General features: G+C 31.9%; 1 protein-coding gene across 1 annotated transcript; it reads left to right on the forward strand.

Moving 5' to 3' along the window:
* The first annotated feature begins 241 nt into the window (after positions 1 to 241).
* Positions 242 to 17,887, forward strand: LOC140442096 (uncharacterized). Its single transcript, XM_072533169.1, has 3 exons — positions 242 to 383; positions 1,001 to 1,892; positions 17,697 to 17,887. The coding sequence occupies exons 1-3, from the start codon at positions 288 to 290 to the stop codon at positions 17,885 to 17,887; spliced, it is 1,179 nt and encodes a 392-aa protein (XP_072389270.1). The 5' UTR covers positions 242 to 287.

Here is a 17,887-nt window from a genome sequence, read left to right on the forward strand (position 1 = left end):
GTCTCGGTCACTGAGGCATTCAGTTATTGGATAATCGCTAAGGGTTCGCTCATTTGCATTTTATGATCTAATCCCCAAATCTATCTACAATTTATTGTAACTTAACAGCAGGTAAACGGCTAATAGTTTTGTTCCTAATTTAGGGATTTTCCAAAATCTCCCAGTTTATTGAATTAGGTACCTAAACATTTCTAATTTGATGCTCAGATTTGTAAATCATTTTTGTTTTGATATTCAAAGCGTAAACACTCGTTGTGCGTAACAAAAAGGAAGATTGTGATTTTATAATGCCTAAAACAACCAGTGCTTCAACTTGGATTAAACTTTATAAAGAGCTGTCTATGGATATGGGAAAAATCTACTGTTCAGTCTGTGGCAAAATTGTAAGTATCTAATATTTTCTATTAAATATCTAATATTTCATACATACAGGGTGTTTCCAAATGACACTTACAACGTTTGACTGTAGATACTTCTCGAAAAATTGAACAAAACGATATAGTTAATGAGGGGTCAAACTTATTTACTTTTCGAGATACAGGGTGTTAAAATTAAAAAAAATTAAATTCTTTTAGTTAATAACAACAATAACTTTAAAACCAATAAACGTATTTACTTGAAATTTAGTACTCGTAAGTTGTTTTTAAATGAAAAATAGCTTCCTTTAGTGAGAAAAAATTGTCCATGGTACAATACAATGGTGTGTATTTAGAAAAATTTTTCACCTTTACTTTTTTTTTATGAAGTCAGCTATTCTAAAACACAATTATTTTTATTGTAATTGAATTAACAAAAAAAAACTTTTGTTGAATTTTAAAATAAGTTATATGATGTACTAATGGTTAGTAACAAAAACTAATTTGTGGATTAATACTGCATTTAAAACACTTAGCGAGTGTTTTTTTTTTCCAAACCAGTTATTTGATTAACCAAAAACACCTTGTATATTTTTATATTTTAAAGGTTGGGTTAAAATAAAGGTTTTTATTTTTATTTATAGATAGCATGTGAGAAGAAATTTCAGATAGACCAACATGTGAGAACTGCTTCACACATTGCAAAAAAAGGAAAAATAGGAGGAAAACATCAAACTTCAATGGCTAAATGTTTCCAATCTACTTCAAAAAAATTAGATGAGCAAGAAACTTTTAATGAAGACTTGTGTCGCGCATTAGTGTCTGCAAACATACCGCTTTCAAAATTAGCAAATGTAAATTTTAGTTCGTTTCTAAAAAAATATTGCAAACTTAATGTTCCAAGTGATCGGTCTCTAAGAAGAAATAATGTGAACGGGCTATACTCGTCGGTGTTAATTAATATTAAGGAAGAAATTGCAGATAATTATTTTTACATATCTGTAGACGAAACCACTGATTCCTCAGGAAAGTATATTGCTCATTTATTGATTGGTGTTCTTAAAGAAGATACCTTACCAAAATCTCATCTTATTTCATGCCAGCAACTTGAGAAAACAAATGATTTAACAATTTCGCGTTTTATACAAGAAACATTAGCAACTTTTTTTCTTCCGACAACTATTCCTTCTAATAAATTACTGCTTATTTTATCGGATGCTGCTCCTTATATGGTGAAAGCAGGACAAAATTTAAAAATATTTTTCCCAGATTTAATACATGTTACTTGTGTAGCGCATGGATTAAACAGAGTTGCAGAGGAAATACGAAAAAAGTTTCCTCTTGTAAATACCATGATATCCAGTGTCAAAAAAGTATTTCTTAAATCTCCTATAAGAATTCAACTTTATAAAGAAATGCTACCTAACATTCCTCTTCCACCACAACCTATTTTAACGCGATGGGGAACATGGTTAGAAGCAGCTAATCTTTATTTTGTTAAAATAAAGAACATAATTGATACGTTAACAGATGAAAGTTCCCAATCTCTTTTGGATTCTAAACAAACTTTTCATAGTAACTTGCTTCAACAAGAACTTTCATTTATAAAATCAAATTTTATTACAAAAAAACAATTACTCAGTTAGAATCACCAAAACTGTCATTGTTCGAAAGTACAGCATTAATAAAAGAATTTGCGTCATGTTGTCGGAACGTTAGAGGTAATATTGGAAAAGATATTTTAAAAAAATTTGAAGCTACTATGGAAAAAAATAAAGGTTACCATATTCTTTCTGAAGTAGTCAGTGTTCTAGCTGGAAATATTTCGGAAACAATTAATTTAGAACCAAATGTTTTGGTTAGTTTGAAAAATGCTCCCGTTACATCAGTTGATGTTGAACGAAGTTTTTCCATATATAAATATATGTACTCAGACAGAAGCCACAAGTTTTTGTTAGAAAATTTTGAACACCACTTGGTCATTTATTGTTACCATAATTCTAAATAAGTTTATTCATACTTAAAAATGATGTAGTTACTTAAAATAAATGTAAATCTTAATGAATAGTAGGAAATATTTAGTTATGTACACTTTTTTTTTAAATAAAATTGTTACTATTTTACGATTTTTTTATTTATTTGTATGCATATTTTGTAAAATATTTGCATATTTTCGGGTAAACACGTGCATATTTATGCGCATTAAACACGTGCATATTTATGCGCATATTTTCTACATTTTTATTTGCATATTTGCCGAAGTCTAGTTATCAGCTTCATATTATACAAATGGAAAAAATTTAAATTATCGCTTTTTACGTATTTTTTATATTATATAGTATACAGAGTAAGTTTTAAGTATGGAATATCCGAATCCTTTGGAAATGGTTTAACACTTTAACTGCCAGGTAAATTCAGGGTAAATTTTGTACTGGATGTTCTGGAACAACATTTTTTTTTCTTAATTACCCTATTTGTGTTTGTTTTTAGTAAAACTAACACAAATCTGATAAAAATCAGATTTGTTTTCTGGTTATTTTTGTAAAAATTGCTGTGTCCTCATATTGGTGCAAGCGACCTGCGATTGTAAAATTGTTACTAATATCTTGGTGCAGGCCATGAGTAACACAGATGAACACTGAAGATCAAATAGTCTTTTATCTTTTCAGGAAGAGAGTGACACGTGTTGGAAGAGTTGGAATTAGAAGCAGAAAAGGCTGCCGTTAAGTGATGGCATATGGGTGATGATTTTTCTGATTATTCGGATTTACAAAGTAAAAAAACCTTGATTTGCGCATAATAGATAGAGTTAGCATTATGTGAAAATAGACAATATATCGATATTATTTTGTAAGAAACGTAAAACGCAATACTTCTGCAGGACCATCTCGTGTTTAGTCATCTCTAGTAATGGAGGAAGAATCAGACAGTTCTTTTACGCTACATCATGATTTTTTGGCAGATACTGTTAGGCCAGAAAAAAATTCTTTACAAGATTTAAACTAGGGATCTGTTTCCGGAAATTTTAGAATTTTCGATCGTCCTTTGAACTTTGTCATTCCAGAAAATTTAAAAAACGAAATAGCTAGTAAGAATAAACTGCTACCGTTTGAACTGTTAGTCTTTGAAGATGTTAAAAATATGAGTGTCCTCGGAACAAATAGGTATATAGAGCAACAAATTCTTACTAGAATAGTAAATGAAACAACTACGAAAGAGTCACGTTTTAATTATTAGAAAGAGACTAACTACAATGAAATGCGTACATTCATACCGCTCCTTCGATGAATGGGACTAGACTTAAAGCCATCATTAGCTGATTACTGACGCAAAATTTTATTATATAAAAGTGATATTGCCAAATGCATCCCCCCAAACAATGGCGAGTAGCCTAAAAATGATAGATTTTATAAAATTCAATGTTTTGTCAATGAAATGAACGCTACTTTTATCGATGTATGATTCCAGGATCAACTGTTTGCATTAATAAAACGATGATCTCATTTAGATGTAAGTTATCTCTTCGACAGTACGTCAAAATAAAACGTCACAAATTTAGAATAAAGCGGTTTAAAATTTGTTTGTTAAAAAGATATACCCATACAATTAAAATATAATGTAGTAATAGAATAGTTATTGAAATGATTGATTAGGGTAGGAATCTTGTTACGGACAACTGGTTTACATGAAATTTTGAAAACCAAATCCACGCATGTTATAAAAATATTAAAAAACCGAAAAAATCTTCGCAAAGATGTTGTTGAAGCCAAACTCAAGAAAGGATAGATCATTTTCAAACAAAACAAAAATAATACATATTGTAGTTATAAATTGGCATGACAAGGGAGACGTACTTTTTCTGTCTACAAAACATAGAGACGATGTGATAGAGGTAACGCATAGGAAAGATCCTAAAAGAAAATTTGTAATCATTGTCGAGTACAATAATGCAAAAGCGTTTGTGGATATGTCATATCAAAAGACAGCTTACTCAAACTATTTACAAAAGTCTGTCAAATGCTCAGTGAGCAACAAGGGGAACGCTTCCACCAAGATATCAAACCAATGGAAGAGAGATATTGGGGGAGACACTCACATGATGGTGAATTACTGCTGGAGTCTTTTTAAGGGAGCGTCCTTTTGAAGCTTTGCAAGAAAATTCTATGAAAGGAAGTTTTTATGTGACGCCGAATAACAGACTTGTGCTGCGATGCTGGTTAGGTTAGATGAAAAGTTAAGTTTTTTTTGCAGTTATGTGTGATGCTTTTTGTAAGTATATTGTTGTACAATAAATATCCTACTTTTTATTTGGATTTTGTTTATTTGATGGGTAACAGCACTACATATACTCGTATGTAGGTAGTGTTGCATTAAAATACCCTATGAAATGTGATCTGTTGTAGTATTTTCTGAAAACAATCTGATGGATCAAACCTGATGACATTTTTAGATTCAGCAGACCCAAATTACCTAAAAACACTAAAACAATTTATGGCTTTTAGCTTTATAGAAAAAAGGTGGGTTAATTATATGGTTCTTATAGGTTCTTAAGATTCTTATGACGCTAAGAATAAAAATTTTAGCTTTATAGACCAAAACGTTCGAACATTGTCTATCAAGCTGGCTTTTTTAGCTTTATAGAAAAGAGGCGGGGACATTAAATCCCATTAGTCTAAGTAGGGCTACTGAACTAAGTAGTCTGTTTATTAGATAAGAAGCCGATTCTGTAAGAAACTACGACATATACATCCATGATCTACATTTTTTTGTAGCCGCACGGCGAATTTAAATACATTCTATGAGCCTCTTCTAAATTCTTGAAAGGTACGCCATTGAAATGCAGCAGAATTGTTCCGTCTCGCGTCGTCCGTAGAAATTTCACGAGTAATCCGTGCACTAATGGAATATAATTCAATCTAATATGTCTAGCTAGTCATTCTGAGAATTTAGACCGCATTGATTCTTTAATTTGAATTATTCATTAAATTTTAGTCTAATAGACTAGCAAAAGATTTAATTTATTCATATTTTATAACACCCGAAGCTTTACGAGGGAGCCAAAATCCTATTTTGATTGGTAACTTTTTTTAATTTCTTCGCATTGGAAAGCTAGGACATAACTTTGGTGTTGCAATAAAATGTTTCTAATTTAAATATAATATCGACGGATTAAAAGCTAATACATAATTAATTGACATATTTGGTTTGATTACATACAAATCTAGATCCTCTCTATAATGGCAAATATGAACGATGCAATGAATGATGAAATGATAATGAATGGTTGAACAGTAGAACAGTGAGGCGAAATTTCCAATTAGTGTAACGCGCACAATTAGATGCGCATATGTCGGATAATAGTGCACAATGATAAAACTTAAAAATAACATTCGAAAATGTAGTTTATTAAACATAAATATTAAAGGTACAAACAAATATACCGATACCCTAATGCTGATAGGTCGTAACCCAATTTTAGAAAATTTTACAAGAAGCACAAAAAACTGTATAGCATAATTATAAAAGATTGCTTGTGTAATGTTTTCTTAAATAAATAATTATGTAATGACTACTAAGTGAGTTTATTGTAAAAATATAAATTTGTTTAATTTTGATCAGGGTACTAAGGTACGACATATTGTAACCAACGTCATGGCGGCTTACGAGTATATCGAACTCTTAGAAAATGTAGTAAGTTATTATAGCTCAAGGTGTTCTCATAAAAGTGTGGGTTACGTCATTTTAAATCATAATCCTTATTTTTTATTTTTATTAATTTCAAATAAAAACAGATACAAATGTGTGTTTACTTTAAATAAAATGTAGCAAACTAAGCGAATACCATTTAAACAACGTTACAGTTAACATTTTTAGGAATAATTATAAAATAACTAAATAATAAGTTTAAATCTTGGCTTTCTTTTTTTGATTTTTGTTATTGTCTTTGGTGATTAAGTCTTCGTGAGGCAGCGTATCATAGAAGTAGTGCACATCTGCAGGTAATACAGACTTTAGATCTTGAAGGTCCCTCCATTTCTTTGTGGAATTATCTATCTTCTTATTCTTAATTCTTATTTTTAATCTATTCGAATAAAGTTGATCGTAAACCAAATCGTGATTGACGGTGTCTTTTCTCTGAGGAAGGAGTTCATATTTTTGATCATGGGCCACTTTGTATAATATATCCCCATTTGGTAGGTATTTTAAGCCTCTAAGATCTGTTACCTTCAAATCTCCTTTTGATTTACATGGACGAATTAAGCTGTAGCGAAAGTTTTTAGAGTCATTGTATGTAGTTTAGAAAGGATGGTGTGGGTGAGTGTGAGTGTGAGTGTGGGTGAGATAGGATACTTCCAAAGGTGCAGGAGTCTTCCTGGCTTCTGATATTACCGAAATATAGTCTGAGGGTAGGAATATTTGCCGATTTTTTAGTCTTCGTTCAATTAGACTGTGGGTAGAGTCACACTCCATCTGAGTGTGGCCTCTTTCTAGAAATTTTTGCTCAATCTCGACTTCATACTTGGAAGCTAAAACCGATAAACCATTCGCAAGGACGACATTCCTATTCTGATAACCACAGCCGTCCGAGAATATTATAACATTTTTTTTACAACGGTCAAATATTGTTCTAGATGTTTTATTAGACACGTAGTGAATACAGATGAATCAAGGTCTGCCTCAGTCCCATTCCAAACGAAATTCATGCTGCGATGGTTTTCCAAGTTATATACTGTAAAGTTATGTACTTGTAGCTTTGTTTTATAGTACAAAGAACTAGTCTGTAACACTGGACACAATTTGACTGCCTGCAGATCAACGACAAAACAGTAAATTTTTTTATGGATGGCTGTGGTTTTATCGGTGTCTTTTTCGACGCGTGCTAGGCCTTTTGCTCTAATGTGGGATGCGTATTGTTCATCTGTAACCTGTTTCATCTTGTAAGATGAACATATATCACATTGGTTCTTGCGTGGTTTAAACAATGCTAAATTCATTTCGTCAAATTCTGTAGAGAATTTACAATTTGATAATGGTACCTTCCTGTCTTTACATTGTTCTTTATAAATGTTATATACTTCAGTTTTCGATTTGAAATTATGTTCCAGGTATAACTTTTCAGTAGACTAGCGGCAATAGTGGCTCTCTATTTTAGGCATCCTGTTCAGAAACTCTCGTAAATTCTGTACTCGCAAAATGTCCTGTTTTGCTTTTGGTGTAGACTCTCTTTTTTCTTTGATCCTTGTTTGCATCATGTCACAACTTTCTAGAAATCCATCTTTTCGTGCCGCACTTACCCAGCTCTGTACCATCTTTTCTCCTACTCCTAGTGTGTTAAGAAACATCAATTTGCAGACTTGTAATTTATCGCCTTTTACTGTCAGAAAGTATTCGTAAGTACCACTTCGCCTGGAAGGTCCATCTACATAACATCTTTTTTTCTCCTTGTATGTAACCATATGAGCGAAGAACATCCTTTTTTGTTCCCAGGACATTTCCCAAAATTTTAAAAATATTTCTTTTCTTAAGTTTTCTGATATTGTTTGGCAAAAGCGAGTCGGCGCGGTAGCGCAAAACTTCGAGACACAGGCTAGGCTGGCTTCATTTTACGTTCAGGGCGTAGAATATCATGTTTCACAATGTTTTGTAGCCTTCTATAACCAGTATATTCCCTTCCTAACATTCTTTACTGTTTTGTCTTGTTTTTATCCCAAAACGTCAAACGAATTACTACCAACACGCTTTGCCGTTCAAGCTACACTGTGGGATAAGATGAGTTGGAAGTAAACAAACAACGCGAGCGGGTTAGGACTTGTTAGAAATCGTGGGAATGGCCACCTTACTATTTTATTTAGGTTACGAGAATTTAACAGCATATAGGGATGCACGGTTGATTGCCTTTGACACAAAAATATAAATTTTCAATTTTTTGTGGGTTACGATCTGTCAGCATTAGGCTATCGATACGGAAAAGATAAGAAACCAAGTTAAAGATATATGAAAACAAATCTAAGCATCGCAGAAGTCACAAATATGTACACATAGCATGAGCCCATTCAAAACATATCGAAGACTTGTACCATACCTCGTCTTATTTGCTACCATCACAACATAATATAAGTCGTTTTCATCTCACACGAGATCGTAAAACTCATCTTATCACACAAAAATCTTTATTTTTGTACCTTTTTTCATTTTCGTGGTTTTCTCTTTGCTCCTTTGTCCATTTTGACGCTTGTCTAAACAATATTGTTTATTGGGCAAGTCTTTTTTGTTTGGGACGGTTTCGGAAGCGGATTTCCAAAACTACTGCTGGATGTACTTGGAACTGCAGCAATATTATGTTTTGTAGTAGAGACTTAAGTTTGGTTGTCGCTGGAAGAGGTGGACGGAAGTGATTCATCATCAACTACAACAGGTAAATGATAAGTTGCGGCTAAAAAGTCATCATCCGTGAATTTATCTTTTTGGAATGACCAGATGCCAGCTGCTTGAAAGCCTGATTGTGCTTTGCCAATTTTGGTATACGACAAAGCTATATCTCTATAGACAAAAATTCTACATCTGTCAAAATCGCTAACATATTGGTAATTTTGGTGTCTTCGAGGCATTTTCTTACACTAAATACAATTAGTCTAAGAAATAGTACTGTCAACGCCACTTAAGTTGGCGAGGCACACAAATCCAAAATTAAAGTCCGCTTAGGGTGGATTAGGTGATTGTCATCAGTCTCCTCCCAGGTAGCTCGAAGCAGATACCTTGAAAACTTTGAAAGAAACAACAGCTAAAGCAACAGGTAAGTTTGTACAATAAATTAATTTTAATTCGCTATCAAATAAACTGAAAATAATCGAGAGTTTTTAACTTTGCCTTTATATTTGATTAGTCATATCTAAACATCTTTCCAAATCATTATTCATATAGATCTCTGCCTATTTCGTCCGTTTTCCAGTCAAAAAGAAGAACAGGCTTTAGATAGGGCTTTCAGTCCAGTAGAGAGCCCTTGTTTGAACGCCTCTCGTGGCTTCTTGGTCTTTGTGTCCCTCTATTCCTTTTTGACTGAACCACCAACGTTGGTCCAAGACTAATCGTTATAAACAAGGTTTACATTATCCTTCTTCCTCAATGATTTTATTTGTCTGAGGTACTTGTGTGTCCAAGATCTTTTCTTTTCATCATTGTCGATTCTCTACCTCTTTTACCATATTCAAAACCCATGTCATTTTTTATCCTACGAAATGTGTTTTTTTTTAAGCTGGTAGTTCCTTATTATCCTTCCCTCTGTTCATTATGTTGTCGAGAGTTGATGGTATGTTTTCCAAAAATAAAATCATAGACAATTTTCCTTATTCAAGATTTCACTTAATCATCCTAAGTATTCTTAAGTGAATTGGACTGAAAACTGTTTTTATTCTTTTTTTGTACCGGTTTTAGTTCGCCTTGCTAGGCCTTTTCGCGGATGTCATACCATTTTTTAAGTTCACACCACACGTTTTACTTGCACACTAAGACTCATATCCTGTTCTGCGAAAATGAAATAAAACTAAGCTTTATTTCATTTTCGCAGAACAGCCAACAAGTTTTTGGTCTAATGGCCAATACCCAAATTGAAAAAGAGACATATTTGCTTTGCGTGGACAATGGAGATTAAAACTGATTCGCTTGATCTAATGACTTTATAATGATTTTTATTTCCCAAAGAATGTGTTTACAATGAAAGCTATTAAAAATTGATAAATATAGATAAGATATCGACAATGAGTTTTTAATATATTTTATTTTTTTTATATTATTTTCCTCCGTGTTATTGTTTAGTTCGACAATATAACTTATTTATATATCGATGATTGAATCATGCTTTTTAGTTAGTCTTGAATGACAGTCTTTTTAGCCCAGATGGTTATACAAAAATCATCAATTTCACGGCAAAATGTTTCGCAGATATCTGAAGCTTTTAAGACATAGGTGGGGGTTACTAGATGACGAATAGATAAAAAGATACTCCTATTTTTACCTTGCGTTTTTTTTAAACAATAATTTATGGTCAGAATTTGATTTTTTATCTATAAGTTTTTTCTCTTGTAATTTAAATAAACAATATTTATACCATTTTTTTATATCAAGAATATCTTTATTTTCCCGTTTTTTCAATTAAAATTGATAAATAATTTACGGAGATATTTGCAAAAAAGCGTTTTTTTTGCACTAATTTATAAATTTAATTAATTTTTTTATTAACAAAAGAAAATGTTATTATTACATGTCAACATTGAGGAATTAGCGTTCTTTAAATTTGTGCGAAATTTCCTCCCGATCGGTCAAATAGTTTAAAAGTTATTCAATTTAAATAATTGGTCCCAATCCCTGGGACCAATTATTTAAACCATTGAACTTGCCCTATGAATGATGCTAGACACATTTAACAAATTTCATAGGATTCTTTAAGACTTATACTATCTCAGAAGTTAAATGAATATTGAGTTTTCATCGAAATTATTTACAAAATAAACGTTTGAAAAAGGGGTATGTTTTTTACTTATAAACAATTGTAATAACTTCTATATTTTTCAAGCTACAGACTTGTACGTACAACCATTAGATAGCTGGTAAAAAACTCACATTTAACAAAAAAATAAACCTTCTATGAACAATAGGAACGAAGTTAGCGACAATTTTTTTGTTAATTATATCTCCATTGTTTATAAACATTAAGAAGTAAAATTTGCACAAATTTTGAACGAAAATCTAAACTTTATATTGAATTTTATAGCTATAAAATTCATCCAATTTTTCGAAACTTAAAACCTTTCGAAACGAAGTTACTTTCGAAAGATCGACATAGGAAAGTGGAGGGGAAACTGTTTTAGCTCATCGCTGCAAAATTTAATATTATGGTTACGGATTTATCATTAGAAAGCTTCAACAGTTCTGTAGGAATTTCATCAGGTCCATTTGCTTCTCCATTTTTACCGTTTATTATTGCGTATTCTACTTCTTCTTTCAATATGTCTGGCCCAGTTGCATTGATTATCTGAGTTAAGTTGTTTCTATCGTCTTCAAATAATTCATTCAGGTATTCTGTTCATCTTTTTATTTTATGCTCTAGATCTACAATAAGATTTCCATCTTTGTCTTTAAGTTTACCTATTTGGCATTTCTTTATGCTTCCTGTTATCTCTTTTACTTTTTTGTGCATATTGAACGCATCGTATTTTTTCTCATAGGTTTCCATTTCTTCGCATTGTTCTTTAATCCACTCCTCTTTGGCTTCTTTTATTCTCTTTTTTATGTGTTTATTTATTTCTTTGTATTTGTCTGGGTAATTCTTCATCTTTCTTCTTTGTTCCATCAAGTCTAGTATATCTTGTGTCATCCACCCCTTATTCTTTGTTGTTGTTTTTGTAAGATATTTCTTTCCTGCTGTTTGTATAGCTGTATTTATGTACTTTAATTTTTGGTTAACGTTGTTTGTATCGTTAATTTGTTGCTGCACTGAACGGAGGTTTTCATTTATTTCTTCTCCTGTTTCTTGTCGTATATTTTTGTTTCTAAGTTTATTTAAATCTAGTGCCTTTCTGTGTGGTCTTCTAATCTTTTTTGGTCTCGCCTCTATCACAGTAATTACCGGGTTATGATCTAAGCCTATATCAGCTCCTGGGTACGTCTTAGTACATTTAACAGCATTATGATACCTCCTTGCTATCATAATGTAGTCTATTTGTTTTCTCACTATTTTTTCTTTGGTATGTTGTGGAGATGTCCATGTATATAACCGTCGAGGAGGTAATTTGAAAAAAGGTATTTGTTATTACGAAGTCTTCACTTTGGCATAATTGAATCAATCGATCTCGCCTGTCATTTCTGTTTCCGATCCCATATTTTCCTACTTGTTCTCCTACCTTACCTTGACCCACCTTGGCATTAAGATCGCCCATTAATATGTTAATGTATGGAAAGACTAACTTAATAAGTGAAGACAAACAACCTGCAACAAAAAGGTTCAGACCTGACAGTGAAGTCGAATAAATGATCCAAATTTTAACTTTTAAACCAATGTATGTAAAGAAAATAAAAAAAGTAAAGTTCAATAAACATTGCAAAATTTAATAAGGCAAGTGATGAAAAAATCGACTTATTTTATCAAAGCAGTAAGGCAGATTAGATTAATATTGTATATCATATTTGTAAGAAAAATAGAATAAAAATCAATATTGTTAATTATAAAAATACAAACAATTATAATTAATATAAGGAATATAATAATATAATGTGTAAAAATTACCTGAAATTTAATTTATAAAATATATAAGCATTATTACATCATTGATATAAAATGAAAAAACATATGTTGATTTTCGGGGATTTTCCGAGATTTATGGGGGGTGAAAATTATATCATCATTATTAATACTGCGACAGACTATTCGAGCCAATTTAAAAAAAAGTAAGTATTTAGGGTGAATTTAAAATGGACTCAATTTTTCCGAGTTTTCCCATATTTTCCGGCCAGTGAAAACTATGTAGTTATTCATATTTCGACGAGCTACCCCAGAATAAAAAAAAGAGGCTTGCAGCTGCAAAGGAAGCCGAGATAATGTAAATTTTTCCTACGTGTTGCAATTTGAAGTTCCGATGCCGAAAAAAAAAAACGGAGCTGAAACGGATATCCTCTCCACTTTCCTATGTCGATCTTTCGAAAGTACCGTCGTTTCAAAAAATTAGATAAATTTTATAGCTATAAGTTTCAATATAAAGTTTAGATTTTCATTCAAAATTTGTGCAAATTTTACTTCTTAATGTTTATAAACAATGGAGATATGATTTTTTTAAAAATAGTCACTAACTTTGTTCCTATTGGTCATAGAAGGTTTTTTATTTTTTAATGTGAGCTTTTTTACCAGCTATCCAATGGTTGTACGTACAAGTCTGTAGCTTGAAAAATATAGAAGTTATTACAATTGTTTATAAGTAAAAAACATACCCCTTTTTCAAACATTTATTTTGTAAGTAATTTCGATGAAAATTCAATATGCATTTAACTTCTGAGATAGTCTAAGTCTTAAAGAATCCTATGAAATTTGCTGAATGTGTCTAGCATCATGCATAGGGCAAGCTCAATAGTTTAAATAATTAGTCTCAGGAATAAACAAATTAAATAAAATATTTGACTGATCTGAGGGAAATTTCGCACAAATCTAAAAGATGGTAATTCCTTGATGTTTAAATGTATTAATACCATTTTATTTTGTTAATAAAAAAAATTAATAAAATTAATAAATTAGTGCAAAAAAACTGCTTTTTTGCAAATATCTCTGTAACTTATTTATCAATTTTAATTAAAAAAACGGGAAAATAAAGATATTTTTGACATAAAAAAATGACATAAATATTGTTTATTTAAAATATATGGGAAAAAATTTATAGACAAAAAATCAAATTGTGACCATAAATTATTGCTTAAAAAAAACGCAAGGTAAAACTAGGAGTATCTTTTCATCTATTCATCATCTCGTATCCCCCACCTATGTCTTAAAAGCTTCAGATATCTGCGAAACATTTTTCCACCTTTTTTTTAACCAGACTGGGCTATTTATACAACCGAAGGCAATTGTTATTTGCGCGTATATTCCAGTGCTATGATTCTTAAATCCGGTCCTGATGCACCGCTCGGGGCAAACTGGCAACGTAGTCGACCGTTCTCCCGTAAGAAATACATTGCCTATCTTACCTGCACTACATTCTAATTGTGGCTTCTACTATATTAAATCTTCTTTGTATTCACACTGTAACAATAACAAAATAATCCCTTAAATGACTTTATGCAATTGGAAAATACACATCTGTTGTTGGAAATTTTAGAAGGTATAGATAACTCTCGGCACTTTAGAAACATTAGATAATAGATGGACAAATATTAGTTGCGTTCATATTTCCTACTTATATAATTATTTTAAAATTCGTAAAAAATGCCTAAAACTAACTGTGATCTTAATTGGATTAAGCCGTACAAGGAGCTTTATATGGAGTCTGATATGGTTTACTATTATATTTGCAGCAAAATTATAATTTTATTTATTGTGTCATTTAATTACCCCTTAAAGCATAATTAAATGCTCCAAGCCCTACAATTAAATTTAGAAAAACTAGAACGATTAGACAAAATGATTTTCGTTATTTAAACATTAAAAGTAAACCATTTATGTATTTAATAACTGGTCGTACTTATGCCAATCAGAACAAATTAGTTTATAGTAATAACTATCTTACATTTTCATTATTTCATAATTACCTATACTTTTTACAATTGCCATAAGTTGGCAACTTTTTGCTAAAATGTCTTCTGCAAGTTGTCTTGCAAGAATTTTGTAAAAGGTTTTTCTCTCTATGATTTGGTTGTTTTTATAACATCCATGTAAAATGTGTGCTTGACTCCTGTAATATTCAATATTGTTAAAAAAAATAGTCATTGGCCATCGCCTAGTTCGCCGGTTAGTAGAATATGACATGTGGTACATTTTTAATCTAGTGCATCCACACCGCCTTTTGTTTTAATATAGAAGCAAATGATTTCTGGTTTACCAGATTCTATGTCCTCACATTCGGTGTGGCGCACTGATGATATTAACACGACTGCCATTCCTTTTTTTTTGAAGGTAGGAAATTGTAGTGTAGTCAATTGTGAAACCACAAATGGAAGATCCTTCAGCTCTGCTCCGACTTGGAAATAACTGCATAGGTATTTCCTTATTGTTTCGCTTGAGCGTGCTAACATAGGTCAGTTTTCGCTTTTTTAATGTATCCATGACTTCTATGGATGAAAACCAATTCTGCTGTGATATTTCGGTGTGAATTAGCTATTGGATGACACAGTCTCAATACCGCTTATGTTGGTTTCATAAAACATCTCTCCATATTTATTAAAGAGAAGAACCATCACTATTCTTACCACAGTAAATATCAGCCATAATTTTTAGTTTATATTTCCGAGGTTTATTAGATATGTATATACGTACATCTACCGCGAAATTTTACCAGCATTTCGTCGATACAACACAATTCTCCCATAGAATAACAGTCTTGGCAATTTTTTACAAAACGCTCAAATAACCAAGAGACTACTTCAGTTCGATCATTAGTTTTACGTTCTTCTCGATCATCTGCATAATGAAACCTAAAACAAAAGCAATAAAATATTTACACTAACTATTCAGTCAATAAACCTTGCGACATGCGAGTATATGTGTTATATACTCTTTTCAAAAACATAATAGATCTGAACATGTCTCGTCCCGTTACGTTTGTTGCAAATATATCTTGCAAGTCTTGCATACAATACTAACATTTGACTTAGGAGTAATACAAGATAGCGACCCACGCTACAAATTCTTCCTTTGTTAGTTCTCTTAGTTCTGTTCAGAATCAGAGACATCAGAATTGCTAAATTTATCTTGAAATTTATCACTTATCCGTAGAATTATTTCGTTTTCCATATCCTCTGTGAAAAGAAGACTCCATATTTTTAAGGGATCAGAGACATCACCACATTTTGTAGGTCCTTTAAACCCCGGAAGAACTTTTACCGGATTGTTTTTTGTTATAATGTTTAAATCTTAATTGATCGGAAGAGCAGACCACTCGTATCAATTTTTACCAAAATAAAACTTTCTATTTGCTGTTTCTGAACCCTCTTCTTTCTCACCTATAGCCTGACTTTCTTGAATTTCAGCATTATCCCCCTGATCTTCTATCTCAGAATCAGAGTTGTGGTCACTCTTTGGAGGAAAATCTTTGTGGCTGTAGTCCTCAAAATCACTAAACTCGCTTTCTAATGCATCATACCACTGCCTTACGCTTTAATCAAAATTGGACTCTCCGAAATACACTATTTTGAAAGAACCTGCCGTTTCAGAAATAAAATACTATTACTGTCTCGGTACCACACAGACCACAAATGACCTTTGTCGGTGGCTATTCAGAGCAATACTGAATCATAGTTGACATATATCGGAGTGTCTTACGAGTGAACCAACGTAAAGTAGATGGCGCGGCCAGGCATAAATGATAAATTTGCAAGTTTTACATAGATTTAAAAAGTACTATGGGTCCACCTGACCCCACAATGCAAGTTGAGGGATAATTTTAGCCTGAAATGAATGGTAAAAATATTGAAAAAGTTGAAAGAAACATATTTGAGATCATCTTTGAATGAAAAGAGTGATAAACAGGACCTTTATGAAAGTTTAAAGTTAAGAGTAGAATAAAAAAAATACATCATAATATACATACAAAACTAACAAGTAAAATTTACACAAGTATATTCGTGTAGTATTTCATTATATTATAAACTTGAGTTCTCGGATAAGCAAGACACAACAATTCAACGGAATTAGTTGAAGTACAGCAATTTCGCTGGAGCGATCATAAATGTAGAACTATTTAAAACAAGCATACAACAATAACTCATATGATGAATGAACGGCGTCAACTTTTCAGTAAGTGCAGCTCTAATTGTGGCAGGAAGAAAAATGGGCATCATAAAATACGACTAAACTAGTTTTAACATAATAAGTACAAGTATTAAGAGACTTGTGTTTGTTTTAGTTTTATTAAAATTGTAAAGGGTGTAACGAAATGTGTTAAATCCGATAAGGCTTAACTCTAAGCGTAATAAATGATAAAATATGATCAGTGACATTGGAAGTGTTACACCAAAGAGGAATTATTTTTTAAACTTAATTTTTTGACAACTAAATGAATATATTTAAAGCATGCTATGATAACAATAACAGTGTTTTGTCGTTTATGCTTTTTGTAAAAATAAAGTTTTGTCTTTTTTTTTGTGAAGAGACCGATTATACAGAAATTTAGTTACTATTTCTTAGACTTATTGTATTTAGTGTAAGAAAATGCCTCGAAGACACCAAAATTACCAAAATGTTAGCGATTTTGACAGGGGTAGAATTTTTGTCCATAGAGATATAGGTTTGTCGTATCCCAAAATTAGATAGATAATAGATGGACAACAGATAATAGATGGACAAAGCGGATACTGGAATGGAGACCAAGAGATGATGCCTACCGAAGCAGAGGTCGTCCATTAATACGTTGGACTGACGATCTAAGACGTTGTCATAGGAATTGGATGCAAGAGGCACAAGATCGAAATAGATGGAAAATTATGAGGGAGATCTATGTCCAGCAGTGGATAAGCGAAGATTGAATGATGATCCCAAAATTGGCAAAGCACAATCAGGCTTTCAAGCAGCTGGCAACTGGTCATTCCAAAAAGATAAATTCACGGATAATGACTTTTTAGCCGCAATTTATCATTTACCTGTTGTAGTTGATGATGAATCACTTCCGTCCACCTCTTCCAGTGACAACAAAACTTATGTCTCTACTACAGAAGACAATATTGCTGCAGTTCCAAGTACATCCAGCAGTAGTATTTTGGAAGTCCGCTTCCAAAACCGTCCCAAACAAAAAAGACTTGCCGGAAAAAACAAAAATATCAGATATCAACAAAAAGCCTAA

Source organism: Diabrotica undecimpunctata, chromosome 5 (genome assembly GCF_040954645.1).
Source record: "Diabrotica undecimpunctata isolate CICGRU chromosome 5, icDiaUnde3, whole genome shotgun sequence".
NCBI classification, from domain to species: domain Eukaryota; kingdom Metazoa; phylum Arthropoda; class Insecta; order Coleoptera; family Chrysomelidae; genus Diabrotica; species Diabrotica undecimpunctata.

Coding starts and splice junctions, on each gene's coding strand:
- LOC140442096 (XM_072533169.1), top strand. CDS start 288: ATGCCTAAAACAACCAGTGCTTCAACTTGGATTAAACTTTATAAAGAG. Junction 384..1,000: donor GTTCAGTCTGTGGCAAAATT/GTAAGTATCTAA, acceptor TTTTATTTATAG/ATAGCATGTGAGAAGAAATT. Junction 1,893..17,696: donor TGATACGTTAACAGATGAAA/GTTCCCAATCTC, acceptor TACCTGTTGTAG/TTGATGATGAATCACTTCCG.